General features: G+C 51.3%; 6 protein-coding genes across 6 annotated transcripts; 4 read left to right on the plus strand and 2 right to left on the minus strand.

Annotated features, from left to right (window-relative positions):
- Positions 1 to 92: 92 nt before the first annotated feature.
- On the plus strand, positions 93 to 1,649 carry PHYSODRAFT_320492 (hypothetical protein; the record flags this gene model as incomplete). Its single annotated transcript, XM_009515552.1, has 4 exons — positions 93 to 383; positions 434 to 480; positions 519 to 733; positions 763 to 1,649. 4 exons carry the CDS (start codon positions 93 to 95, stop codon positions 1,647 to 1,649), a joined length of 1,440 nt encoding a protein of 479 aa, XP_009513847.1.
- A 2,776-nt stretch (positions 1,650 to 4,425) lies between these two features.
- On the minus strand, positions 4,426 to 4,887 carry PHYSODRAFT_320493 (hypothetical protein; the record flags this gene model as incomplete). Its single annotated transcript, XM_009515553.1, has 3 exons — positions 4,426 to 4,553; positions 4,608 to 4,747; positions 4,805 to 4,887. 3 exons carry the CDS (start codon positions 4,885 to 4,887, stop codon positions 4,426 to 4,428), a joined length of 351 nt encoding a protein of 116 aa, XP_009513848.1.
- Positions 4,888 to 6,045: 1,158 nt separating this feature from the next.
- Positions 6,046 to 6,363, plus strand: PHYSODRAFT_292889 (hypothetical protein; the record flags this gene model as incomplete). The annotated part of the gene is made up of 1 exon (XM_009515554.1): positions 6,046 to 6,363. One exon carries the CDS (start codon positions 6,046 to 6,048, stop codon positions 6,361 to 6,363), a length of 318 nt encoding a protein of 105 aa, XP_009513849.1.
- Positions 6,364 to 8,522: 2,159 nt separating this feature from the next.
- On the minus strand, positions 8,523 to 13,995 carry PHYSODRAFT_469801 (hypothetical protein; the record flags this gene model as incomplete). Its single annotated transcript, XM_009515555.1, has 4 exons — positions 8,523 to 9,132; positions 10,472 to 10,656; positions 12,993 to 13,231; positions 13,497 to 13,995. Coding segments are annotated over 4 exons (1,533 nt in total), but the record flags the coding sequence as incomplete, so codon positions are not given.
- Positions 13,996 to 18,199: 4,204 nt separating this feature from the next.
- PHYSODRAFT_472802 (hypothetical protein) lies at positions 18,200 to 18,901 on the plus strand (the record flags this gene model as incomplete). The annotated part of the gene is made up of 2 exons (XM_009515556.1): positions 18,200 to 18,609; positions 18,655 to 18,901. The coding sequence occupies 2 exons, from the start codon at positions 18,200 to 18,202 to the stop codon at positions 18,899 to 18,901; spliced, it is 657 nt and encodes a 218-aa protein (XP_009513851.1).
- Positions 18,902 to 25,208: 6,307 nt separating this feature from the next.
- Positions 25,209 to 26,353, plus strand: PHYSODRAFT_473373 (hypothetical protein; the record flags this gene model as incomplete). Its single annotated transcript, XM_009515557.1, has 2 exons — positions 25,209 to 25,703; positions 25,946 to 26,353. 2 exons carry the CDS (start codon positions 25,209 to 25,211, stop codon positions 26,351 to 26,353), a joined length of 903 nt encoding a protein of 300 aa, XP_009513852.1.
- Positions 26,354 to 26,912: the final 559 nt, after the last annotated feature.

Raw genomic sequence — 26,912 nt, forward strand, 5'->3', positions numbered from 1 at the left:
CCAATGTTCTCTCATTCTCCAATCTCCCCTGAGCTACTCAGGACTCCTCCTCAACGGACACTCAACTACGCCAAGCGCGCGTCTTGCGAACCATGGGCCGCACTCAGCTCTCCGTGGTCCTGGTCACCTTCCTCACGCTGCAGTCGTCGCTACTTGCTGCAGCCGATGTCGTCACGTACGACTGGCGCCTGACCCCCATTATGACTGCGTTCGACGGCGTGCTGCTTGAAACCCTCGGGGTGAACGGTAAGCCCTGCGACGAAGCCATCATTGAAGTTGAACTCGGACAAGAAGTCGAAGTGCGCGTCACCAACGAGCTCTACAACGAGACGTGTCTGCACTGGCACGGCATGAAGCAACTCGGCACGCAGGAGATGGACGGCGTCTCGAGTGCTTCATTGAGCCCAACACCACTGCGGTGTACCGCTTCAAGCCGGACAAGGCCGGCACGTTCTGGTGGCACAGCCACCACAAGACCCAGTACGCGTTCGGTCTCCGTGGCCCCACGCCCCGGCAAGCAACCTCTGTCCCTGCGAGAAAGAAATTGATCAAGAATTCACCGTCCAGCTCGCGGATGTTTACCACACTGCTCCCACGTTTGGGCCGGCACTTTGGGACACCATAGTGATCAACAACCGCGGACGCTTCAACTGCACCGCTGCGGCGATCAACAATCTCACGGAATGCTCAGACGACCAGCCGTTGGCAACCTACAACTTTCAAGCGGGGAAAAGTATCTACTGAGGCTGATCAACGTCGCAGCGATGGCCCCTTTCGACTTCAGTATCGACGACCACGAGTTCCAAGTGATTGCAGCCGACGGGGAGCCCGTGGAGCCAACCACGCCGATCAACTCGATCTTCATCAACGCGGGCCAGCGCTACGATATCATCGTGGAGGCCAAGAATGATACCCAAGACTCCTTCTGGATGCGTGCGAAGGGATTGACGGGGCTTCCCTGGATGGCACGTTCGGCTGATACCGGATTGCCAGGTTTCAAGGACGAAGGCCTCGCCATCGTCCGCTACAATGCTGCTAGCACTTCGGAGCCGACGTCGAAGCAGTGCGAGGACATCATTACGGTACACGAGTTCAACTTCACGCCAGTCACCCCGGCAGTGCTTCCCACTACTCCATCAGACCGCTCCATTGTCCAGTTCAACATCACACAACTGGGTGGAGTTATCTCCCTCGATGGAGGAGAGTACAACAGCCTCCAGATCCCCGACCAGCCGCCGCTCCTGACGATTTCAAACGGATCGACGACTGCTGACTTGCCAGCGTCGGCCAATGCTCGAGCTCTTGAATACGGCAAGCACATCGAAGTGGTGGTGGTGAACAGCATGAACGAACAGCACCCGTTCCACTTGCACTCGCACGCCCCGTGGGTTGTTGGAAGTGGCCAAGCGTCGGAGGAGGACATCTACAACAACAACTTGCCTCCGTCCAAACTGGAAGGAGCCATGATGGCCGACAACCCGGGAGTCTGGATGATGCACTGCCTTATCGATTGGCACATGGACATCGGCTTGGCGATGATCTTCGTCGAGGGCGAGGCAGAGCTACAGGCGAAGGGACCCGATGCATTTTCGAGCAGTTTGCTGAGCGTTTGCAAGGTGACTCGGAATGAGCTGAGAGATACTCGATAGCAGTAACGGTTTTATAATGTACACAATTGCTACTTTTTTCGGATATGACAACAAGTTTAGTAGTATCAATATGATCACTATTTTGCTGGTCTTATAATAAGCACTAATAACACTGCTACTAATTGGGGACGAAGTCCCCCCTTACATTGATGCACTCACTTTTACTTAGCTTTTTCAAGGGTCCATACCCCCATTTACTTACCTGATATCAGTTTAGAAGAAACGGGTTAGGGCTGACATTCTGATTGCCATTTTTGAGTCAAATTTTTAAAAAAAATTTGACCAACAAATCCTGTGTTTACTGACATTTTCTGTATTGTGACATGGATAGGATTTGAGATTTCACTGCATAAAGATGTGGAGTTTAGTGACCATACGCCATTAAATCGGAGGTACACGATTTAGAGGGCACTTTCCAACCAGAGAAATGCTAATTTGGCTCAGCAACAAGACGACGAGTGTAAAATGCTACAGTTGCGTGTTGCTTGAGTCTTTTAGGGTCGACATTCGCGTGACACGATCGATCGGATGTCGCCTCCAAACATAACTACAGTTGTGTTTGCAGCACATGTATGTTACATCGGTGTCGCCACGTTCAAGTCATGGAACGACACCCACGAACACCCACGACTTCAATTTAAAGTCGTGGGTGTCGCTGAAGTCTTCAAACGATGCTGGTCTCGTTTCAACCATTCTGCACGTGCTCGTTTCAACCATTCTGCATGTGCATACGTACCGTTACCGCCGCATTCAAGCCTTGACGTTGGCTGCATATTATTGCAAGATAGCTAAGGCATAGCGAGTGACCAGTACATGCTCGCGTAAGGGCTTGAGATAGTTGGCAGTGCATGCTTTCATGGTTTCGGAACTTGGTAGCAAACCCGAATTAAGACAAAAGCACCAACTGCTGAAATTTAAGGATACTTCGCTCTAACCAAAGAACCTCGGGCAGAACTGCTATGCACGTTTAAGATAAAGTAACTTAGAATCAAAACTACGTGATAAAATCCAGAGCTTCTCCGTGCTTTAGCACGGTTTAGTTTATCCGCTGTGATGATGTGACTAAATGCCTCGTCGCATACGTTCGTACCCTGATTTAGAGCGGAGGGAACACAGTCAGCAAGCTTATATACGGGAGCGTCAGACTCAGTCTCCTACATTTTATTTAAGAAATAAGATTGGACAGACTCTCGCTGCAAGTTCGTGCCTACCAACCAGACCTGCTCGAGTGCAGCACTCGAAGCGGTAGTGAGCATTCCAGCGAACGGACCCGTTGCCCCAACTCGGACTTAGTTTTCTATTGCGGGGGTCGGGGTAGGGGGGTGGGGGTGGGGGGGGGGGGTGCAACCCCCAGCATGTAAAGCTCGCAATGCACTTCTTACATGCAATGACGAGTTCTTCATGTAGTTCTATGATAATAGTATTCCTAATCGAAGATGTGATGTCAGATCGGAAGCTGCACTGATCTGCACGTGATCGCTTAGACCCAAGTAATCCACAGCTTCATCAGATCCATTGGGAGAGCGGGGACGTCGGCCTGCAGCGGAATCTCCACTGCAGGGCGTCGGCCCCCTAAGCAACTCACGGAGCAACGCGACTGAGATGCTCCACTACTATGTAGTGCTGCATATGAGACTTTCGCACAAATACATAGTTTTTAGTATTAGGGAAACTAATGAGCACCTTCGTAAGCTGGTTGTCTACTGATATGTCCTTCTTAGTTTAGCAGTCCAGTACGGATGTACGGCCACGCAGACTGTAGGCATTTCAATAAGTAGGACAGCATGAAGACACTTATTTATCACTGTGCTTTTATTTTGCAGCGTGCAGAAATGCTCTGTGATAGATTGCAGCAACACTTTTTGTTTCCGTTGCTTCGGATGGATTCTAGGACGATATAATCATTTCGGTCGCATGATACATTTATTTAGGGCGCAGTATGCAAATTCATGTGTCCTCGACGGTAATTCTAGAAACATGGACTACACCACTACACCACCTTAATGTAGATCACCTATTCCCTGAGCGTAAGGCGCACTAACGTTCACAATACAATATACACCACCTTAATATCATCAGTAGCGACATATCGTTTCCACTATAATAGCGCGTGCTTAAATCTTCGGGACGTAACTTTATTCTCTCTCTCCCAAGCCTCCCAAGATATTTCTCGATTGTAAAATATTGTTTACAGCATACGCTAACGGCAAGTATGCCCGTGTTGGGGCTCACATAGCTAAGACTTACAGATCTATACTGTGCAGACAGCAATACTTTTTGCATACGAGTACATGTTTTTAGAACACCACGTAGCCCAGTTTGCAGATCCACAGGTAGAGCTCAATCGAGTCAATCAGCTTTAGCATCGGTCGGCGCGGACACGATTCCGCACAACATCGTCAACAAAACGAAGAAACCCAAAACAAGAGTTGGTCACTGAATTTACGAAATTATTTAGCAATAGCACAATACCGTATTGTGCTTACACAACAGTCGTATTGACAATACGACTGTTGTGTAGCATTAATTATTTAGCAATGCATTTTACGCCCAACCACAATACAATACGTATGCCTACCGCTGTTACTTGCATCGACACTCAAGACTGAGGAGTAATACGATTTTCTTTGTGGGTCAATGGCGAGGTATGATCCGTAGCGTAGCAAGGCAAGTGGACACGCCGAGTACAACGGAAGCCTAATCACGCCGAGTACAACGGGAGGTTCTCACGCTCACCGTTGTTGTCATTCCTTATCGTGTACAGGAACAGCAGCCCCTAGGACGAGCACAAGATGTCCATGACGATCGGCAGCACTGCGTCCCAGTACATGGGGTCTGTGAGCACGAAGACGGTGGCGAACGGCCGCGTGTTGAAGCGTCTGTTGTGCTTCAGCCTATTGGGCACTGAAGTCCAGGTATTTAATACATGGTGGGGAAGTGCTTGTGCGGGTGGTCTACCGTGGTGACCCGTGACCGGCGTAGCCCTTGTCCATGCCATCACGAGCTCGTCATCATGCTTGTCAGCCAGCGCGCATGGGTCATGCACATGCTCGTAGCGGGCGCACGCTGCCGCTTGAGCTCTGCTCAGCTTCCTTGTACTGCCGTGGGTAATGGTGGCGACCGGATTGGCGCCTGCAGCTCCTGCAGCACGTTACGTGCCCGCGTCTTGCTGCAACAGCACGGCGTCTGCGCCGAAGGTGGAGCCGCGGTAGCCAGAGGCGCTGCGGCTGCCGCGCATGGCTGGGAGGGAGGGGGGTCTACGCAGAGCGTTCGTGAGCGCGCTCGTCCTAAGCCGCTGAGCAGCAGAGCTATTCTAAGTAGACCTTCAACAAGCGCACTTACCCCGATATCCGTGCAATACGACGGTCAATAGTTCAGAACCCATTTAGCTAAAATAATGCGGTTTTAAGCCAAATCCACTTTAGAAGGCTCACAGCCCATAGATACCCTATTTGGAAGAGGCCTACTAAAAGACGGGCCTCAGTTTAATGGCTTTCGCACCCTTTGCCGGAGGCTAAGTCCTAGAACTTCTATCAATAGTCACTCGGAACCGTCGGACATTAAGCCTGAAAGGATCTTATACAGAGGTAAATTGCTGCATTTTTGCCCCCGGCAGAGGCAACCATTAAACCTTTCCCTAGCCCTATCCATAAATTCATCGAAAGAATGCAAATCTGAGCGATAAAACAGAGCGATTTCATTATAGGGGGGGGCTTCGCCCCAATTATATCTATACAGCTCGCCCGCCCCTGGATGCTACACAAGTATTCACATTATATCGGTGCCGTGTTGCTATTGATAATCGCAAAATTGGCGTTATTTGTACATTGAAACCCAGCACCCGCTCAGCCACGAACACGGGGACACTATTAGCCTAATCGATACGGTCGCGTTCATTTGGCTCGTGCACTAATGATCGATTCCCATGTACGGGTGTTGTTGCAATATGGTGCCACCCACCCCTGAAACAGGGTGAACACCAATCCCTGGCTGAGGAAGCGGGCAAGAGCGAGCAACAGCGTTGCTCTGTTGATGTACTAGTATTTTCTACGTGTGAAGAGGCGTCCGCGCGGATAGTTCAGAAAGCACCCGAGGGTGTGCTAATAGTTATAGGACTTCGTAAATATGCAAGTATGCACGGTTTGTTGATAGTTGCTGGCGCTCGATCTCGAGACTGGGTGGGTGACAGGCACCCAGTCCACCGACGCTTCAGCTTCGCGACCGGTTATCGACGCCATCACCATCTGTTGGTGTCTAGGAAGCAGGTACTTTTGCAGTCCCATTTCCAGTTTCAACTGTCCCGGTGGCACGTCATCGGCAGGCACATGGGCAGCGAGCGTCGCTGCGACTCCATCTGCATGGAGCGCATTTCCGAAGTCGCTCTCAGGATCACGACATGATGATTCCCCAGTATTGGGACGTGCAGCTTGCGCGCTTCGTTCGTCAGGCCCTCGACCACTGGCCCGAGGTCATTTACATGCTGGTCTTCATGTCGACCTGCGCTGCTGTATGGGGCCTTGGTGGACGCATCACTTCAACAAACGAAGACGAAGACATCGACGCCGACTACCACAAAATCGTGGGTGTGCTGCGCGATGTGCTGTTCCTGGCTCAGCCCGTTGTGTACGCGCAATTACCGCTGCGACTGAACGAAGCTGTCCGCCCGCGACGTGCCCAAGTGGTCTTTATACTCAACCAACCAGCGGAGTACTAAGACCAACCGGCGCAGAGGGAAGAAGCATGCACCGGCACGTTTAAGCTCACGTACGCCTGCCGGGACGGATATGGGCTGAACCAGCCCTCTCATAACATTTATGTTCCCAGCGTTTTTCATTTTCTAAAAGTCCGATTGGCGGGTTGAGCGAGACCTTTGAAACACACTAGACAAATGAATCACTGAATTTCAATATTTTCAAGCACCCACAACCTTTTTTCTATGCCTTGCTCGTTTTCTACGAGCGAATCACGGACAAGCCTCACGCGATTTCATTTAGGCACCTCCTCCAACCACTTCCAGACAGCAGTACGCCCAAAACACGATCCAAGTTTCTTCTCGGCCCAGTCGTACTCCATTCTCGAGCAGCAACCGCAAAATTGTCAACTTCATAATATGCACACCGGTATTATGCAGAGCAGCCTGATTATGCGGGCACTTGTGGTCGCGATACGGGTGTGGTGAGGTGGGTGCCGCTCGGCTTGGAAAATGAAGAATGACAGATCTAAACTACCCTAACTAGAGATGGCGGCTGTACGAGCGCTGCGGTATCGCACGTCTGTTGCCAGGAGTTTCGGCTGCAGTTGCTGGGATGGGGAGATCTGCGCAACTAACCACTGGATGCTGGACGCACCATCGCACCTTGACGTTGGTGGATGGTTTCGTCTTGAAGCTCCGCGTGGCGTGCGAGATGGTTTCGCTTCTGAATTCTTGTGCTTGGCCCTCCCCCTCTTTGGCGATGCCATAAAGGCGAATTGTTCAACCAACGCTCACTCTCGAGGTCTTCAAAGGTGTATGTGATGCCACAACCACCGCACCATTCGGATATCCCATTCGTGCCACAATATCGCTTCGTACATTTGGCACGCTCAGCCCAGACTCATTGTAAATTATCTCTATCGTCTCAAACTTGCCTGAGTCCCTCTGTTCCACGCTTAAGGCCACTCAGTATCTTGCTCGCGCACTTGATATCCAAGTCCAAACCGCCACTTGACAACCGAAACCTCTTCATGAATGAAAACATTCGCCATCATTGGAGTCAAATATTGCGGATCAGAGAACCAACGTTTCCGTCGCTATCACCTGCGGAATCTCCCCACGAGCAGCAAACGATGTACAGCGGGTGTCGGAAATGAAGACACCCCTAGCGTCCAATTGGCATTTTAGTGATTTTGAAGTCAATTTTTGTTCTCATTCTATGCTTAAAATAAAGGTGCAGCGTGGGCAGAGTAAAATAGTGACCGACATATCGACAACATCCTACGAGTATTCTCGCACAATTGATTCTTCATACTTTGAGTACCCACACCCTGTTGTATACCACACTCCTGCATAATAATAGCAAACCGTCTCATTTTCTTACTACGAATTCCTTAAAAAGTCTCAATATTCCAGCACCCGCTTAACCCGTACGCTGGCGCTTGGAAGTTCCAACTTGTCCTTCGTCACCAAACCACCAGTCACGAACCTCCGGTCTCTGAAGATGAGCTTTAATCCACTGCAGACTGTCATTTGAAGCTTGGCGAATGGCGTTTCGGATGGCAATGCGTGAGCTCACGTCCTGAAATTCAACATTTTCAAGCACCCACACCACCTTTTCCAGGTCTTTCTCGTTCTCCTCGAGCGCTTTCTGCACAACCCACACGCGATCACTTTCAGGAACCCATTCCACCACTTCTAGACAGTCGTATCTCGAGAACATGAACAAAATTGCTTTTCGGCCCAGTCGGACTCCATTCTCGAGCAGCCACCGCGTTAACACGAGATTGTTCGACCAAGCCGCTTTCCAGAGGTCTTCAGGTCTGTATGTGTTGCAGCCATGGTGCCACAACCACCGAACCATTCGGACATCCCCTCGCACCATGAGAGCTCTTCGTACGTCTGGAACGCTCGTTTCAGACCCTTTGTAAACGATCGTCATGGTCTCTAACTCGTCTGGGGCCCAAGATCCCCGGGGCCATTGAGTATCCTTCGCGAGCATTTGATATCCACGATCTAGCAGCCACTCGACAATTGGGAGCTTTCCCTTAACGAAAGCATTTGCCATCACTAGCGTCAGATAATTTGGATCGGAGAACCTTTGGTGCATCCTTCGCTGCGATTATGATGTAGCCATTCTACAACTGCTAGGTGGCCATTCTTTGCAGCACTGCACTGGTTCAGTCTTTCTTGTAGGCATGTAGCCATTTTACGACTTCCAAATGACCATTGGTTGCAGCGTCATCCATAGCTTCCGTTGTAATGTAACAAGGCCCAACATTGTGCAGCCATTTAAGTGCGTCGAGTCTTCCCCAACTCGCTAATTTGTCGGCAATCGTCGTCACCTTCGTCTGACCTTGGTGTCCATAATGGCCTGCTATCCACTCCATCACCTCAGAATGTCCATTGTAGGCGGCAGATACTAGCGCGTTGCTTGTGCATACTTCGCCCCCTCCCACCCTTTTATTGACATTGGCGTGAAGCCACTTCACAACTTCGAGATGGCCATTTCCAGCCGCATCATCAATTGCTCCGGAACGCCATAACGCGCTCGTGTTCGTGTGTAGCCATTTCACTATGTCCAGGTGGCCACCTGCCGCAGCATCGTTCATTGCGTAGCCGACGTCACCCCCATGCTCATTCAGCCATTGCACGACTTCCAAATGCCCATTGAATGCAGCTAGACCCATGACACTGGACTTGCCATCTTGCCCCCAGAGCCACTCAACCACATTCACGTGCCCATTTCTAGCAGCAGCACTTAACGCCAGCGCCGATTGTGGTTCATGTCTGTAGGGCCATTTCACCGTCTCCAGATGTCCTTGAGCTGCTGCTTCTTGTAGCGTGTCCGGAAAATCGACTCTCCATGGTCCGCGACGGTCCTGGCGTTTGGACACCATCCACTGAAGCACTTCTAGATGTCCGCCGCGCGCTGCTGATTTGATCGCCTCCTTCCAGTCCGGCGCAGCTCGACCAAGCAGATACTCGAGAGCTCGCACCGAAACACCTTGAGCACATGCAGCGTTGAAAGCTCTTGTCCTGGAAAGTCATCGATGCATTCGTCGATAAGTTGCTCAACCCCCGGCAAAGACTCGTTGGGAGGGAAACACTCCCGCAACACAAGTCGAACCGCAGCGCGCAGTGGCAACGCATCTTCTTCCTCCGTGGCGTCGTTGACAATGCCTCTAAAACTGTGCTTTGACAGAAGTTGATCCTGCGGTGTGCTCAGGTTGATTGCCATATTCAGGTTAAAAACGGGTTAAATCCGCATTCTTAGGATGTTGCAATGAAGACTACCGATACGCAACAGCCACTAATTATCCTAGTCTGCCCCCGTAGAAGATGTACTTCACAATTCTGCAAGGAGCGTTGTACTTATACAAGTACTTCAAAATCTACAGCTTGGCCCAGATCACCGTACAGTAGCCTCCTCAAACTCGACATTTTCAAGGACCCACAACACCTTCTCAAGCCCTTCATCACCCTCGGCAAGAGCTTTTCGCAGAACCCACACGCGGTCTCTTTCAGGCACCCACGCCACTACTTCCACATAACCGCACCTCCAGAAGTTTTCCCAGGTCGACTCTCGGTCCAGCTGAGCTCCGTTCTCGATCAGCCACTGCGTAACAACCGGTTTGTAGCTCCAGGATGCTTGTTGGAGATCTTCGGGCGAGTATGAGTTGCATCCGTGACACCACGGCCACCGAATCATGCGCATATCCTCATATGCCACGAGGGTTCGCCGTAAATCTGGTACACTCACTTCAGCTCTTTTGTAAACAATCTGCATCGTCTCCGGAATGCCTGCGCGCTTGTTCCAGGACTCGTGGAACCATTGGGCATCTTTCGCGCGCACTTGGCATCCACGACCAAGTAACCATTCGATAACTGGAATTTTACCATGCATGAAGGCATTGGCCATCACCGGCGTCAACTATTTCGGATGGGAGAACCAGGAATTCGTCGCCAGTACTTGCACAACCTCCAGGTGACCCCCGCGAGGAGCAAGCGCTGCAGAATCCATGAGATCGGGAATCGAAAACTCACTTCCGTAGACTTTGAGCAGCCATTCCACCACCTCCAAGTGGCCAATTTCAGCAGCTCGTTCGATTGCATTTGCTGCACATACTGCGTGCGATAGTCATGTAACCAGCAGACAACGTCCAGGTACCCATTTGCCGCGCCGTCCATTGCATCGGTGGTACAACCTTCGTAGCGATTGTCGTGAAGCCATTCTACAACCGATATATGGCCATTCGTCGCAGCGCCATTCATTGCTGCCGTGGTGCAGCCATTCTTGCGAGCATGCAGCCACTCTACGACATCAAATGACCATGGGCCACAGCGCCGTCCATAGATTCCTTGGTAACGAAGCCCATGGCATGGTTGGGCATCCATTTCAGGGCGCCTAACCTCCTATGACTAGCAGCAACGTCCGCGGCTGTCAGCCACGAACCATAACGACTATCGATCCACTTCATCACCCATTGCAAACGGCTGCTATGTACGCTCTGTCCGTGCACACTTCACCCCAATACTTTTTTCTGTTGATATTTGCTTCAAGCCACTTGACAACCTCGAGATGACCATTAGCGGCTGCATTTTCCAATGCATTGGAGGTAAGCTCCTCGCCTTCGCTGCGAAGCCAGTTAACAACTTCGAGATATCCACCTGCCGCAGCATTATCCACCGCATCACGCCCGCGAACTCCACGTTCGTGTAACCATTTCGCTACTTCCAAGTGTCCATTTGCAGCGGCATCTACCGGATTGTCGTCACCACCTCGAACTCCTTGCCCCCAAAGCCACTGAACCACAGGCAGATGGCCACCACTGGTAGCAGAACTCAACACCTGCGCCGGTTCTGGGTCATATCCATAGAGCCACTTCACAGTCTCCATATGTCCTTGAGCTGCTGCTGCTGCTTGTAAAGTCCGCGTAAAATCAACTCTCCATGGCCCGCGACGATCCTCACGTTTGGTTGTCATCCACTGCAATACGTGGAGATGTCCACCTCTACCAGCTGCATTAATTGCCTCATTCCAATCCGGTGCTGTTCGATACTCGAGAGCTCGCACCGAAGCTCCTCGACCACGCGGTGTTGAAAGCTTTCTGCCCTGGGAAGTCATCGATGAATTCGTCGATAAGTTGCTCAATCCCCGGCAAAGATTCGTTGCGAGGGAAGCACTCCCGAGCTACTAAGCGAATCGCAGCACGCAGTGGCAGCGCATCCTCGCCCGCCATTGCACCCGTTCTTGCTTCTTCCACAATGACCGGCCACCAGTCAGAGAGAAAATCGCCCTTTCGCTATTAAATCTAAGTTTGTTTGTATTCTTGCGAATTGGAAATATCTTTAAAGCTCGAAGAATGCCCTGACTCTCTTTCCTTCGTAAATACTTGTATGTTTTACTCGTTTCCAACCAATGTTTTCTTCACGCAAACTCCAAATTTGTAGCTTCGGGTTAGTTAGACATCGTCATTGTCCAGCTCCAGCGAGTTGAAGACGCCGAGTGATATCTTCTCCTCCCGTAGCCATCCTCGAAGTTGTTTCTGTTCCATAAAAAATCCCTTCAGCTTCGAGAATGTAAGCTCGGTCGTCTTCATCTTCGTCCACTCGCCAACGCACCTGAACGTCTCACTAAATCAACCTACTATGTTCAAAGCAATTTACAGCGTGGACAGAGTGCGTATCGGCAATATCCTACGAGTGTTCACCCACAATTGGTACTTCATACTTTGAGCACCTACACCATATAGTATATCCAAGACACAGACACCGCTGCCTAATGGAAAAACTCCGCCTCAAATACTCCTCAATTCTTTTCTACTACGAATTACGAATTCCCTGAAACGACTCGGAATTCCAGCATCCACTTATCTCGCACGTTGGCGTTTGGAAGGTCCGACTTGTTCTTCGTCACCAAAGCACCACTCCCGGACCTCTGGAGTCTGCAGATGAGCTTCAACCCACTGCAGACTGGTATTTGAAACTTGGTAAATGGCACTGCGGACGGCGATGCGTGAGTCGATGTCCAAAAATTCTGCATTTTCAAGCAGCCACAACGCCTTCTCGAGCCCTACCTCACCCTTTTCGAGCGCCTTACGCAGAACCCACACGCGGTCGCTTTCCGGCACCCAGTGCACGACTTCCATCTGGCCAAAAGACCAGAAATTGGTCCAAATAGCGTCTCGGCCGAGTCGTAATCCATTCTCGACCAGCCACCGGGTCACGACCGAGAGCTTGGAACAACCTCTAGGCTGGAGCTGTTCGTTGGTGTACGAGTTGCATCCATGAAGCCATAACCACCGAACCATACGGAGATCCCCTCGGGTCATGATGATTTCTCGTACGTCTGGTACTCGCGCCTCAACTCCTTTGAAAAATATCTTTATTGTCCCCGCATTGCCAGGCACCCTCGCCAAGGATCCCTGAGCCCATTGATTATCTTTCGCACGCACCTGATATCCACTCCACTCAACTATCGGCACCCTTCCATACATGAAAGCATTGGCCATCACCGGCGTCAAATATTTCGGATGGGAGAGCCAACCATTGGTCGCTAGCAGTTGCACTATCTTTAGGTAGCCCCCACAAGCAGCCAACGCTGCAGAATCCATGAGGTCGGGAATTAAAAACTCACTTCCGTAGACTTTGAGCAGCCATTCCACCACCTCCAAGTGCCCATTTTCCGCAGCTCGTTTGATTGCATTGGCTGTACAGCCTTGAGTGCGGTAGTCATGCAACCAGCAGACAACGTCGAGGTGGCCATTTCCCGCAGCGGCATCCATTGCATCTGTGGTGCATCCTTCTGTGCGATTATCATGTAGCCATTCTACAACCGATAGATGGCCATTCATCGCAGCGCCATCGAGTGCTGCCTTGGTGCAGTCTTTTTTTCGAACATGTAGCCATTTTACTACTGCTAGATGGCCATTGGTGGCAGCAACATCCATCCATAGCTCTCGGTGTAAGGTAACCTTTCCCATGATTGTACATCCATTTCAGTACGTCTAACCTCCCGTGACTTGCTGCGTTGCCCTCAATTGTCGTCCACTGTCTCGTTCGATAATGACTGGCGATCCATTTCATCACCTCAATATGCCCATTGCGTACTGCAGAGAAGTACGCTCGATCCGTGCACATGCCACCCCAACACATTTGTCTGTTAATATTCGCTTCAAGCCACTGGATAACCGCAAGATGCCCATTAGCGGCTGCAGCATCCATAACATCGGCGCTATATCCCCCGCCGTTGGTGTACAGCCACTTTACCACTTCAAGGTGTCCTCCTACTGCGGCATTCTGCATGGCATGACTTCCGGGAACTCCGCGTCCATGTAGCCATTTTACTACTTCCAAGTGCCCGTTTGCTGCTGCAGCGTCCATGGGATCGAAGTCAGCACCGCGAGCGCCTTGGTCCCAGAGCCACTCCACCACATCCATGTGCCTATTTCCAGCAGCACCACCCAACGCCTGTGCAGACTGTGGGTCATATCCATAGAGCCACTTTACTGTCTCCAGATGTCCTTGGCCTGCTGCTTCTTGTAAAGTCCACGCAAAGTCAGTTATCCACGGTCCCCGACGGTCCTCACGTTTGGCTACCATCCACTCCAACACGTGTAGATGCCCACCTTGTGCTGCAGATTTAATTGCCTCATTCTAATCCGGTGCTGCTCGCCCATGAAGATACTCGAGACCTCGCACAGAAGCACCTCGCCTGCACGCGGCGTTGAAAGCTTTCTGCCCTGGGAAGTCATCGATGAATTCGTCGAGAAGTTGCTCAACCTCCGGCAAAAATTCGTTGCGAGGGAAGCACAAGGCGAACCGTAGCACGCAGTGGCAACGCATCATCGTCTCTCATCTTGCTTTTTGTAGAATAGCTAGCCCCAACATTTTGTCTCAATCCATCAACCAACTGCATACCCCCCAAAAAAACAAAAAAAAAACAAAAAAAAACCAGAAATACAAAACAAACAAACGGAATACGCGCAGCACGGACAAGTAGCAATCATGTGTTGGCAGCTCGCTACATCATAGGCGGTCCTGGCAAAATGTCTTGTATGCTCGAATAATGTCCTGGTGTTTCCAATTCGCTCTGTCCTTCCGAATCGCCTTGGGGATCGCGTTGGGAATTTTCCCATCAAGCATCCACTTATGAAATTACGCCTCCTGCAACGTGGATGCTATCGTTTGCGACTGCGTGTCCTTCGTGGCTGCCATGATCACGGAATGTCTCCATAAGTAGCCAACAACTTTTTGATCATGGTTACGCTCTTGTCCGGGTTGTGCCCAGTCGGGGAACGCTGGCACTTCCCAAAAAAATGCTCGGAAAGGCAATTCAGATTTGGGGACCCGGGCCATGAGGCCCGGTGATTCGCAGTTCTCATGGATAAGCGACGAAAAGAAGAAAAGGGTGTAGCGTTGTTCGTGGAAGAAGGAGATACAGAGGCGAGCGCTCCTGCAAAGCTTCAGGGTTAAAAGTTAGGCATGTATGTTGTCCACGAAGAAAAAAAGAAACGCGAAGCAGGCACACTCTTGACGTCTGGGAATTGAGTTCCCAACTTTTGAATCATTTCGTGCCGTTGTAAGAGATCATCCGCCACTTCTATACCTCCTGTATACCGTTGGCCACCACCCATTTCATTTGCCATTTCAGAATCGGAGAGAACAGCTCCGCCGAGAAGCAGAATAATCGCTTCGTGCGTCAAGGTAATGTTGATTGAAAGCTGTATGCGAAGTGTGCACATTTGTAGATGCAAAGGACGCCATGCAACGACCCAGCACCAACGGCTAGGGACATCGCAGAGGTGCGCAAACGGGGGAGATTCGCAGCCTGCGCGCGGCAGAGTGGGCAAGGCCTGCAGGCGAGAGGAGCGATGAACAACGGCATCACAAGCTGCGCCTCTCGCAGCGGGCTCCACGCCACCACGTCGCGGCGAACACTTCGTAGCGTGATTAGGCTTGGTCGGGTCAAACCGACCGAGCCCGACAGAAATTTGTTCCCGCTAGCAGTTACTTAGTGTGCACGTGATCACGTTTTGACAAAATAACCGATTGAACATGCTCGTGGTGTAAGGTAGTCCTAGTACTTCTCTGGCCCACTTAAGAATCCAATTTAACCTCATTTTTTGCGATCCCACCTGATTAGCTAAATATATGATTTCAACCATATGATTGGGTATAAAGTTTGATTAGAGAGCAAGCTCACGAAATTGCTTAGAAAAACTTCAAAATTTAGACGAATACCACGCCTTCCACACGCGTCCTATGACAGTGAAATGCACAGCACTGTATCGACAGCTAACCAAGCTTTCCCATGATACCATTTTGGTGTAATATCGCCAACAATTGTAGCCACTTCGTAAAAAAAACCTAATGCTACCCAAGATCGGGCTTACAAAATTTGTTCTGTTGTATTCCTGCTGTTTTTGAGCCGCCAATAATATAACGCGAAACCATCAAATCTCAGCTTTCTTTTGAGCTATTTTCTGTCTCCGACAGATTTTTTTTGATTTTTTTTAGAGCTGAAAAATAGAAATGTCGATTCTTAGGTGGGCCAGAGAAGTAAATGATACGAATGCTATAGTTTGACCCGATGGGCATGTTGCAGAGATCACCGTATAATCCTATTTGGTCTGTGATAGCAGCGACGAGATTAGCACCAACCCGACTTCCTCCCGCCACCTCGGACGACTCCAGCTACAGTGTAAACGCTTGATCCTAGCGCCAGGGGCCATCAACTAGAGCTGGAAAGCTCGCGTGGTACTTAACAACGCTGCTGGCCTCGATGAAGATTGATATTCATACCTAATTGAATATACGTGGGCAAAAAGCGTCGTTGGCAATTTTACAATTTACGAAACTCAGGGAGGCAGCAGAATCCTTAAAATACGTGAGCAAAAGGTGTCTAATTGTTAATACAGGTTTCCCCATGCCATCCGGAGCACAGGAATCAAGGAACAGTAGGGCTTCATGTGAACTAAGCTTCGTGCCAATACTTCACCTGTTTTTTTTAACCGAGACGTACGCATGATACCCGATTGGTTGAGGGGCCTGATGGAGACATCCCGTCCGCAAAGGCGATCACGGCAGCGATGAAGGATGTGGCCATACAGTCGTAAAGTTGAAGGAGGCGCAGTTTAAGAAGTGGGCGCTACTTGATACGAGAAGGCCCGATCTGATCTCCAATGACGGATAGGCTGGTTTGCAGGCATCAGGGCATTTGTCCGTTTACAAACAATTTTACGAAAATGCTAACAAGGTCGACGAACTCGTGGGACATTAAACATGCTGCCTCGGTAACAACGAAATAGACAACAACAACCACCAATACCTAATAAGTATGGAATATCGCGGGGGGCGTGGCCTGCCCCACCCCCTTGTCCCTTACGCTAAGTTCCTCGTCTCGGCCAGGCGCGGTGTCTAGAAAAAAAAAATCGGGTTGCAGCGCTCGCGTTCGCTCGCTCGCACAGATACGCCCCCGCCTAATCGGCGGGTGTTGGCGATTAGTAAATGCATCGAGTGAGGCTCGCGGTCGCGTCCACTCGCCCTCACCCATAGACTATAGACCATAATCAGTCAACTCCGTTTTGGTACATATTTGGGATAGTTTTACGAGAAAGCAGTCATATACTTGGACCCAAATATGTACCTAAATGTTACAGAGACATTTCATTATTTGGGACATTTGGGGCGATTTGGGCACATATTTGGGATGCATTATCAGCTTCCACGACTACGCCGAAGGAAACCTGTGAATTGGAGCTGAAAAACTCTCCTTACATGGTTTGAGAACCTGTCGATTTGACGATACGACACCATCGCGAATGCCTCAGCTTCTGAAAATGGTTTTTTGTTTAATGTGTAAGGCGTCTGCTGGATTTCACTAGATATTACATGTAACCGAACCGCATCGATATGCTGCGACTATTTGTTGACGTGTTTCTAATTGAAGTTGCTAACGCAATATGAATTTTGCGACTTTCGGATTTGATTGCACGTTGGTACGAAGTAGGCCGCACAAAGGTGTAGTTTTTTTTCAAATTCAGATATATGGAGTTAAATGATGCAAACGATTGGTGGAATGAGACCAAATTTAGGGGCCTAGCAATTCTACAAAAACGCAAGATGAGGGACGAGGATGCGTCGCCACTGCGCGCTGCAGTTCGCCTGGTGTCGCGGGAGTGTTTCCCTCCCAACGAGTCTTTATCGGGGGTTGAACAACTTATCGACGAATTCATCGATGACTTTCCGGGACAGAAAGCTTTCAACGCAGCGTGTGGTCGGGGTGCCTCTGTGCGAGCTCTCAAATATCTTTTTGTTGTGATCTGGCTTCGTTCGCCGTCATTGCTGCAGCAAAGTGCTGTAAAGATTGAAGTTGCCGCACTTGGAGCGACAAGGATTGTGGGATGCTGCGTAGCAGTAGACAGGTGTTGAAACTGGAGTTGGCAGAACTTGCCGTTGCTGCCAACTCATATTGTGTGTGTAGTTTGCAGCTCAGTCTGAGATTAGCAGGACAGCTCGGAGAGAGCACCGACAGTGTGAAGGCTAACCGAATATAGGAGTAGTAGTTGCGTGTTATCCAGCGACTGGCTATCCTTAGTTTCGTCTTGCTCAAGGTGCTGGACCGTTGGACGCCAAGCAGAGCGTCAACGGAACAGGGTTATAGAGCCCAAGGCCCATCTGGGCTACACGCGTGTCTGGCGGCATCACTTGGAGACCAGCGGGACGCTGGAGAGCAAGTGCTGCATCCGTGAGTTCGAGACTCCGAAGCTTGGAGACCGGTGGAACGCCGGAGAGCAAGCGCGAGCAGACTTGGAGACCGTGCGAGACGCCGGAGAGCAAGTACTGCGAGAAGATGTCGACGAAAGTCGAGCTGAACAAGAATGGGCGCCCAGTGAACTGGCACGGTCAGTGCTGGGCGTACTACAAGAGTATGATGATGATCGCGCTCGAGGACAAGGGAGTCATGGATTACGCGACCGGCAAGAAGACGCTGGCGACGGCCGCGAGCGACGACGAGAAGAACACGTTCGGCGAGTCCCAGGTCAAGGTCAAGCAGATCATCATGTCGTCCCTCTCGATGGAGTTGGGGCAACAGGTGATGACCAAGCCGACCGGAAAGGATATGTGGAAGTACCTGGAGGAAATTTACGAGGGCAAGACCAACGCTGCAACGCGCACGAACCAAGAGATCATCTTGTTCAACAAGTTGCAGACGACCAGGTGCAAACCCAACTGGGATGTGCGCCAACACATCAACAACATGTTCGTGATGAAATCGCAGCTTGCGGCTCTGAACGCAGACGTCAGAGACCCTATATTCATCGACATGTTGATGAGATCACTACCTACCAACTCGCGTTTTGATCGGCTGCGAGGAATGTTTGAGACCGGCGCGAGTGAAGTTGACACGCCGGACAAGTTGAAAGATCAAATTCTGCGGATGGACAGCTACAATCGCTGTGATGGCGAACTGGGTGTAGGCGGTCCAGCCGCAGCTCAGAACCAGACCCCACATCAGGCTCCGAAGCAGAAGCCGCAGCAGCTGCCGCATTAGCAGAAGAACGCTGGGGGCAATGGCGGGTCCAAGTTCGTGAGCCCCGAGCGAGCTGCAGCCGTCACAGCGAAGAAGCTGGACAAGCAGGAAGGCAACTGCTACAACTTTCACAGACCAGGCCACTTGGAAAAGGACTGTCTTAAGAAGACAATTCAGCCCGCGAGCAGCACAGGAAAGAAGCAAGCTACCTACACGAAACGGGTGCGCAAGGGGCGTGCTAAGCCGGACGTCCAGTCGTCCAGTGACAGTGAGGCTGCTGACGATGTGCAATCTGGAAGTGATTACACGGCAACTTGCGACGACACCCTAGGTAAGCCGTGCGCTGAGGATTTTTCCGTCAACACCTGCGCTGACGCCATTTCTGATGACTATTCTGTATGGGAGTGGTGCTTCGATAATGCGGCCAACGTGCACATGGCTTCAGACCGGCGATATTTTACTGACTACGAGCCGTTTGACCAGGACACGGAGTGCGTGAGAGGCTTCAAGAAGAAGTTCGCTGCAGCTCCGATCGCCCATGGGACTGTGCAAGTGGTGGTGAAGAAAGGTGACTTGGACGTGGTGCTCACTCTTCAAGATGCTCTTCACGTGCCTGACAGTAAGAACTTACTGTCGCACTCTCAAGCCGAAGACCAAGGCTTTGCCGTTGAGTATCATGGTCGGCTCGGTGCAAATGTGTACGAGTTATGGAAGGGCGATGAGAAGCTACTGGAGGTTGGACGTGATAAATACGGTTTATTCAGATTTACTGCTCAGAACACGTTCCTGTCGGCGGAGGGTCAAGACGCGAAGCGGCGAACTCAAGAAATGAAGGCGCAACCGCAGCGCGCGAAGCAACGAGCGCAAGACGTGGATCAACGGCTGCAAGGTGGAAAGCTGGTTGATGCAGAAGAGTCCCATGACGCGGGCTCTCCACCACGAGCTTCTGTCTCCGCCGCACGAGAGACTTGGGCATCTGTGCCCACGATACGTCAAGCTGAAGGTGGATCACGATCTGGTGACAGGAATGATGCTTCAGCGCCGGGTATTTGATGACTGTGAAGCTTGCCACACGGGCAAGGAGCGGGAGCGGTCACCTCGAAAGAAGATCGAGCGTGATATCACTCGGAAGAACCGATGCTCAGACGACAACAGGGTCGTGCTCGTCATTGAGGATGGCCTCACGCGATATACGACAGTCTACCCGTTGAAGTCGAAGCACGGACCAGACGTGAACGCGGGGATGCAGCGATACATTGAGTGGGCAGAGCGCCAATTTCCCGGCTGCAAGATGAACAAGGTAGTGACGGATGGAGGAGGTGAGTTTGGCAACGACGAGATGATTGATCGGTACCGCAAGCGTGGGATCGAGTATTTGCCGAACCCTCCCCACAGCTCGCACCTAAATCCTTGTGAAAGACTGCACCAGACTCTAGTCCACATGATGAAGTCGATGCTGAGCGGTGCGGGATTGCCGGACACGTTCTGGACGAATGCAGTGAAGATGGCCACGTTCTTGCGAAATCGTTCGTACCATCAAGCGCTGAAGGACACACCTTACAACTTGATGCTGGGGAAAAGACCTGATCTTCACCGCATCAAGATGTTCGGCGCCATCGCGTATGCACACAAGCCAAAGACCCCCTCGCGGCGAAAGGTCGATGATAATTGTGTCGCGAGTCAGTTTGTTGGGGACCGGTCGCCGCCGTATCGAGGCCGTGTCTGTGCGGGCGAGGAGGAGTAGACGGACAAGAGCAGCAACTACTAAGCAGAGTAATATATGCAAAGCGTTCTGTCTTGTTGTTCCCAAAGCTACATCACGACTGACCTCTTCGCTACTCCTACCTCTCTCGATCCTTATCCTGCGATCCTTGCGTATCTGCGTCTCCGTGCCGCTCATCTCCCGCTCACCCTCTCTGATGACTGTAACCGTTCACTCGGGCGACCCTAGAAGCTGCCCACCATGCCATCCGTCCCCGAAATCCAGCCACGACGCCCTTTCCCTCCGAGGTACCTCCCAGTAGCAGCTTCCGGGTCTTCAGCTTCACGGCGACCCGGCCCATGACCCGCAGCTCCTCGCCCTAGTAGCATTGTAGCATGTAGAAGCACGCTTGTCCGTTCCTAGACGATTCCACTCGTGACAATTGCCGTATCGGATTCCTCGTGGGCTACTTGGAGGGCCAAGCTGGCCACGAAGTGTACTTCCCGAGGGAGCACGTAGTGCAACACGTCCAGCACGCGTCTATCAACGAAGACATCGTGTACAAAGATCGCTACAGCGACAAATACTCGTCCTCTGTAGCCGACTGGATGTTCAACATGGAAGATGTAGGTGACGGCAACGAGGCGTCAGATGAAGGCGCTGCCAGTGCGGCTGATGAAGCAGAAGTATTGGCTGACTTACCTCCGGCCAGAGCCCGCGACCTCAATGACCCAGACCTTCTGGACTACGAGGATCTGGACGAGATGTCCGAGATTGATCAAGACATGGAGATGGAAGAATCCTCAGATTACAAAGTAGGGATCGAAGACTGGAGCGGCATGTCGATGTACACAGCCTTCCCAGGTTCGTCAGGCCGTACCCGAGCGCGACAAGTAGCTCGAGGCGTAGACCAAGTAGTGTCCGGGACTGCCGACGATGCAGAAGCGAAAGAGCACGCTGCACACAGTGAAAACACGACGCGAAGCTATCTCAGCGATGAACTAGAAGAAAAGGCCCCTGCTGACCCTCTCTTGCTGGCTCAAGTCGAAAGGGAACAATTTGCAGCCGCGAACGGAACTCCCAGCCGACGCCGAGGCCAAGTCGAGGCCACTTTTGAAGATGTTGAAGGGAGAGAAGATATTGATGCGGCACAGGAGCCTTAGAGCAATCCCGACCCATCAAGCCCTTCCTCGCATGAGCTGTCGACGTCCGTGAACGGGAGTGAGCCAGACGAAGAGGAACCAAGTCATCGTCAAATTTGGCCCAGGTGATGATGACTGGACCCGGCAACCTCCTTGGGACAGGCTCGACATCGTAGATGCCTACCTGATTGGCAGTCTCCAAGTCGATCAGTCGGAACAAGACGCGGAGGTCGGCGGCCCAACTACGGCCGAAAATGAATCCGCCGGGCACGAACTCGTCGCTGTTGACGCTGGAAACGATATGGACATTTGCATGGTGCCAGAGACTCTCACAGGAAATCAGCGATCTGCGGTCGAGGCTGAGCTGGAAGACGTGCACGAGGCCAAGCGTCAGCGAGACCTCGAAGGACAGCCACGGCGGATGACGCTCCGGAGTGAAGCAGAACGAAGAGCTCCAAAACGACTCGAAGATTACCATGTGTACGCGAGCTACTGCAAGCGCGAGGCCGCAGTGAGCCCCACTTCAGCGCTAAGTGGAACGAGATGGCACATCAAGGACGTGAAAACGCCGCGCAATTACGGTGAAGCCATGCGCTCACCCCAGCGAGAGGAATGACTAGCAGGCATGCGCTACGAAGTAGACGCAATGTTCAGCAAAGGCGTGTTCGAGATGATTGATGAAAGTGAGATGCCGAGCCAGGCGCATCTGCTCTCTACGATGTGGAGATTTCGACCTAAGACGGATGTGGACGGATTTATTTGCACTTGGAGATGCCGTCTGGTTGGCCGTGGTGACTTCCAGGAACTTGGCAGCGACTACGACATGACATTCTCACCGGTTGCACGAATGGTGACTTTCGGAGTGGTAGCCGCACTGGCGGCAAAGCTGGGTCTCGTTTTGTACCAGGGTGATATTGATACAGCTTATCTAAACGCCAAGTTGAAGATCAAGCAGTTTGTGCGGGGCATTCCTGGTTTTCCTTGCCCGAAAGGAAAAGTCTACCGCGTGAACCAGGCTTTATATGGACTGCATCAGTCTGGCGCCGAGTGGTACGAGGAAGTGGACAAATTCCTGCGATCGATGGACTTTCACAACACAGAGACTAAACCGTGTTTGTACGTCTACTACAGAGATGGCGTTCTCGCTCTCATCCCGCTCGTCGACGATGTGGTTGTTTTCCGGACGCCGTGAGCGTAACGTATGGAGCAAGGCGAATGGAGTGAAACGGAAGAAGGAAGGAAAAAGTGTTTTCTAGCAGAAGGAAGATCTTCGACACAAGATACTGGTACACTGTACCATGCAAGTGACATCGCTAAGATTTGTGGTTCATTTTGGAGCAGGGCTGTGGAAAAAATGATTGCGATTGGAGATTGTCAATCACAATAATTGATTGCTCCGTGATCTCAATCGGCAATCCCGTTCCCATATTGTTCCTATACTGATTTTGATCCTTTGCTAGCGATCCGGCAGAGAAATATGCAACGTCAAGCCTATGGAACCGATCTTAGCTCCTAAAAAGCCATTATGTGTGTTCTGCTGCTTCGAAATGCGGATATGAGGGGTCATTGGATGCCTGGATGGGGTGCACGCTCAACATGATGAATATAAGCCCCAACATTGCATTTGGCCAAGGTTTTTGAAGCTCACCACAAATGTAATCGCACAAGCATAGGTCTTAGAGCGATAGCGCCGCCAAACCAGTAAAAATATGAACCTAGCAGAGGAAATGCAAGCGAGAACTTAGATTGCAATCTTTTTGTTTGTGAGATTGTTGAGATTGCAATAATTGCTTGTTCCATATCTGAGCCGTCAATCAATAAACAATCTATATTTCCACAGCCCTGATTTTGGAGTTCCCCCCCTCAGACTGAGCACAGAGCACGCTGCCCAAGTATTCAAGCCTACCTTTCAGCCACGAGCCGTAGCAGATTTAACGCACCCACCTTCCCGTGTTGGGGTTGCCATACGGCATCTTGCTCATCAAGCAAGAATCCCTTAATGGCTTTGGGCTACACCAAACGACGTTTAACCCCCATACATCTGTATGCTTGATAGAAATGTACTCGCAACGAACTCCATGGACTTCAAAACGTCCCTGTTTGCCGCTTTCGACGAGAAGTATGGTTTAAGGACGGCGGAATAGCCCACCAATTCCTGGGCGTCCAAGTGGAGCAGGACGCAAAAGGCGTGTGGATCCACCAAGCCAAGTACTGTGAAGAAGTGTTTGAGCGATTTGGTTATGATGGAGCGCACGGCAGTGCTACCCCGATGGAGACGAACGCGAAGTTTGTACCGAAAGATGAACACGAGGGTGGTGAACCTCCGCCATTTGACTATCGCGCCGCTATTGGAGCGCTGATGTACCTCGCTACGAGTACTCGCCCAGATATTGCTTTCTCCATCGGCTACCTTAGTCGCTTTGTGAGAAATCCGTCGAAGAAGCATTGCGGAGCGGTAAAACGCATCCTGCGTTACCTCGTGCAAACCAGAAACCTGGGCATCCAGTACTCTGCGAGTGATGAAATTGCTGACAAGATCGTAGTCACCAGATACTGTGATGCTGACTGGGGCAACGACCCAGAGACTCGCAAGAGCATCACAGGATACGTGATGACAATTGCTGGTGGTGCCGTAGCCTGGGCAGCTCGGCGACAGTCTATTATCGCCCAGTCGACAGCGGAGGCCGAGTATGTCGCCGCTTGTGAGGCCACGATGGAAGGTCGAGGCATTGTCAACATGCTGGAGGAAGCTCTACAGGAAGTTGATGTGGCAACCCAAATGCAATTAGGTGTGGACAATAATGCTGATATTGCTCTGGCCAAGGCTCCGACCTACAGCAGCAAGACGCGCCACATAGAGGTTCGCTGGCGCTATGTTCGTGAGCAAGTCAAGCGAGACCTGCTGGAGATCTACAAAGCCAATGGAACGGAAAATCCCGCCGACATATTCACGAAGGCGCTACCCAAGCGCAGCCTCAATCACTACTGCAAGCAGATTGGTATGGCTACAGGCTTCCCTAATGCTGGCGGCTAAGTGTTCCGACGCAAGCGTCGGTGGGGGCATGTTGTGATCTGGCTTCGTTCACCGTCATTGCTGCAGCAAAGTGCTGTAAAGATTGAAGTTGCCGCACTTGGAGCGACAAGGATTGTGGGATGCTGCGTAGCAGTAGACAGGTGTTGAAACTGGAGTTGGCAGAACTTGCCGTTGCTGCCAACTCATATTGTGTGTGTAGTTTGCAGCTCAGTCTGAGATTAGCAGGACAGCTCGGAGAGAGCACTGACATGTGATGGCTAAGCGAATATGGCAGTAGTAGTTGCGTGTTATCCAGCGACTGGCTATCCTTAGTTTCGTCTTGCTCAAGGTGCTGGACCGTTGGACGCCAAGCAGAGCGTCAACGGAACACTTCTTGGTGGGGCTGCGCCGTACTGGAATGAGGCAATTAAATCAGCTGCATGCGGCGGACACCTCCCCGTGTTGAAGTGGATGGTTACCAAACGTGAGGACCGACGGGGACCGTGGAGAACTGACTTTGCGTGGACTTTACAAGAAGCAGCAGGCCAAGGACATCTGGAGACAGTAAAGTGGCTCTATGGATATGACCCACAGTCTGCACATGCGTTGGGTGCTGCTGCTGGAAATAGAGTTGATTTTTTGAAAACGCTACAAGAAGCTGCTGCCGAAGGACATCTCGAGACTGTGAAGTGGCTCTATGGATATGACCCAGAACCAGCACAGGGGTTGAGCTCTGCTGCCGGTGGTGGCCACCTGCCTGTGGTTGAGTGGCTCTGGGGCCAAGGAGTTCGAGGTGATGATCACAATCCGATAGATTCCGCTGCAGCACATGGGCACTTGGAAGTGATAAAATGGCTACATGTGCGTGGAGCTCGTGGGTACCATGCAATGAACAACGCGGCGGCAGGTGGACACCTTGAAGTCAAGAAGTTGCTACACGGCAACGAGGGGGGATATAACGCCGACGTCACCGCCGCTAATGGACATCTCGAAGTTATCCAGTGGCTTCACGCGAATATCAACAGACAAAAATATTTAGGGTGAAATGTGCACGGATAGAACGCAAGTCTCTGCAGTACGCAATGGGCATTTTGAAGTGATGAAATGGATCGCCAGTCATCACCGAACGAGACAGTGGACGACAATTGCGGGCAACGCAGCAAGTCACGGGAGATTAGACGTGCTGAAATGGATGTACAATCATGAAGGCAGCACTCGATGGCGCAGCGAAGACTGGCCACCTCGACGTTGTAAAATGGCTGCATGATAATCGCACTGAAGGATGCACCACAGCTGCAATGGACGGTGCTGCGGAAAATGGCCACCTCGACGTTGTCTGCTGGCTACATGACTATCGCACTCAAGGGTGTACGGGAAATGCTATCAAATGGGCTGCGGGAAATGGTCACTTACCGGTGGTGGAATGGCTGTACAAACTCTACGGAAGCCAGTTTTCGATTCCGAACCTCATGAACTCTGCAGCACTTGCTGCTCGTGGGGGTCACCTCAAGATTGTGCAAATGCTGGCGATGAATTGCTGGTTCTCCCACCCGAAATATTTGACGCCGGTAATGGCGAATGCTTTCATGTATGGGCAATGGTCGAGTGGCTACTAGGGCGTGGATATCAAGTGCGCGCGAAAGATACTCAATGGGCCCAGGAGTCCTGGAACAAGGGCACAGGCAAGTCGGAGACGATAAATATATTCTTCAAAGGAGCTGAAGTGAGTGTACCAGACGCACGAAGAACTATTGTATTCCGAGGCGTTCTTCGAATGATTCGGTGGTGGCACGGATGCAAGTCATACACATCCGATCATTTCCAGGCAGCGGCTTGGAATAGCAAAGTTGTGTTAACGCGGTGGCTGCTCGAGAATGGAGTGCAACTGGACCGAGAAGCGATTTGGGACAATTTCTGGACTTTTGATCGTGTGAAGGTCATGGAGTGGGGTACCTGAAAGTAGTCGCGTGTGGGTTGTGGAGAAAGCGCTTGCCGAAGAGGCGGAATATTTTGAAAAAGTGCTATGGGTACTTGAAAATGCTGAATTCCTGGACGTAAATTCGCGTATCATCATCCGAAATGCGATCCACCAAGCTTCAAATGACAGCTTGCAGTGGATGGAAGCTCATCTTTAGACTCCGGAGGTCCGGAACTGGTACTTTGGTGATGAAAGGC

The sequence above is a fragment of the Phytophthora sojae genome, assembly GCF_000149755.1.
Source record: "Phytophthora sojae unplaced genomic scaffold PHYSOscaffold_1, whole genome shotgun sequence".
Taxonomy (NCBI): domain Eukaryota; phylum Oomycota; class Peronosporomycetes; order Peronosporales; family Peronosporaceae; genus Phytophthora; species Phytophthora sojae.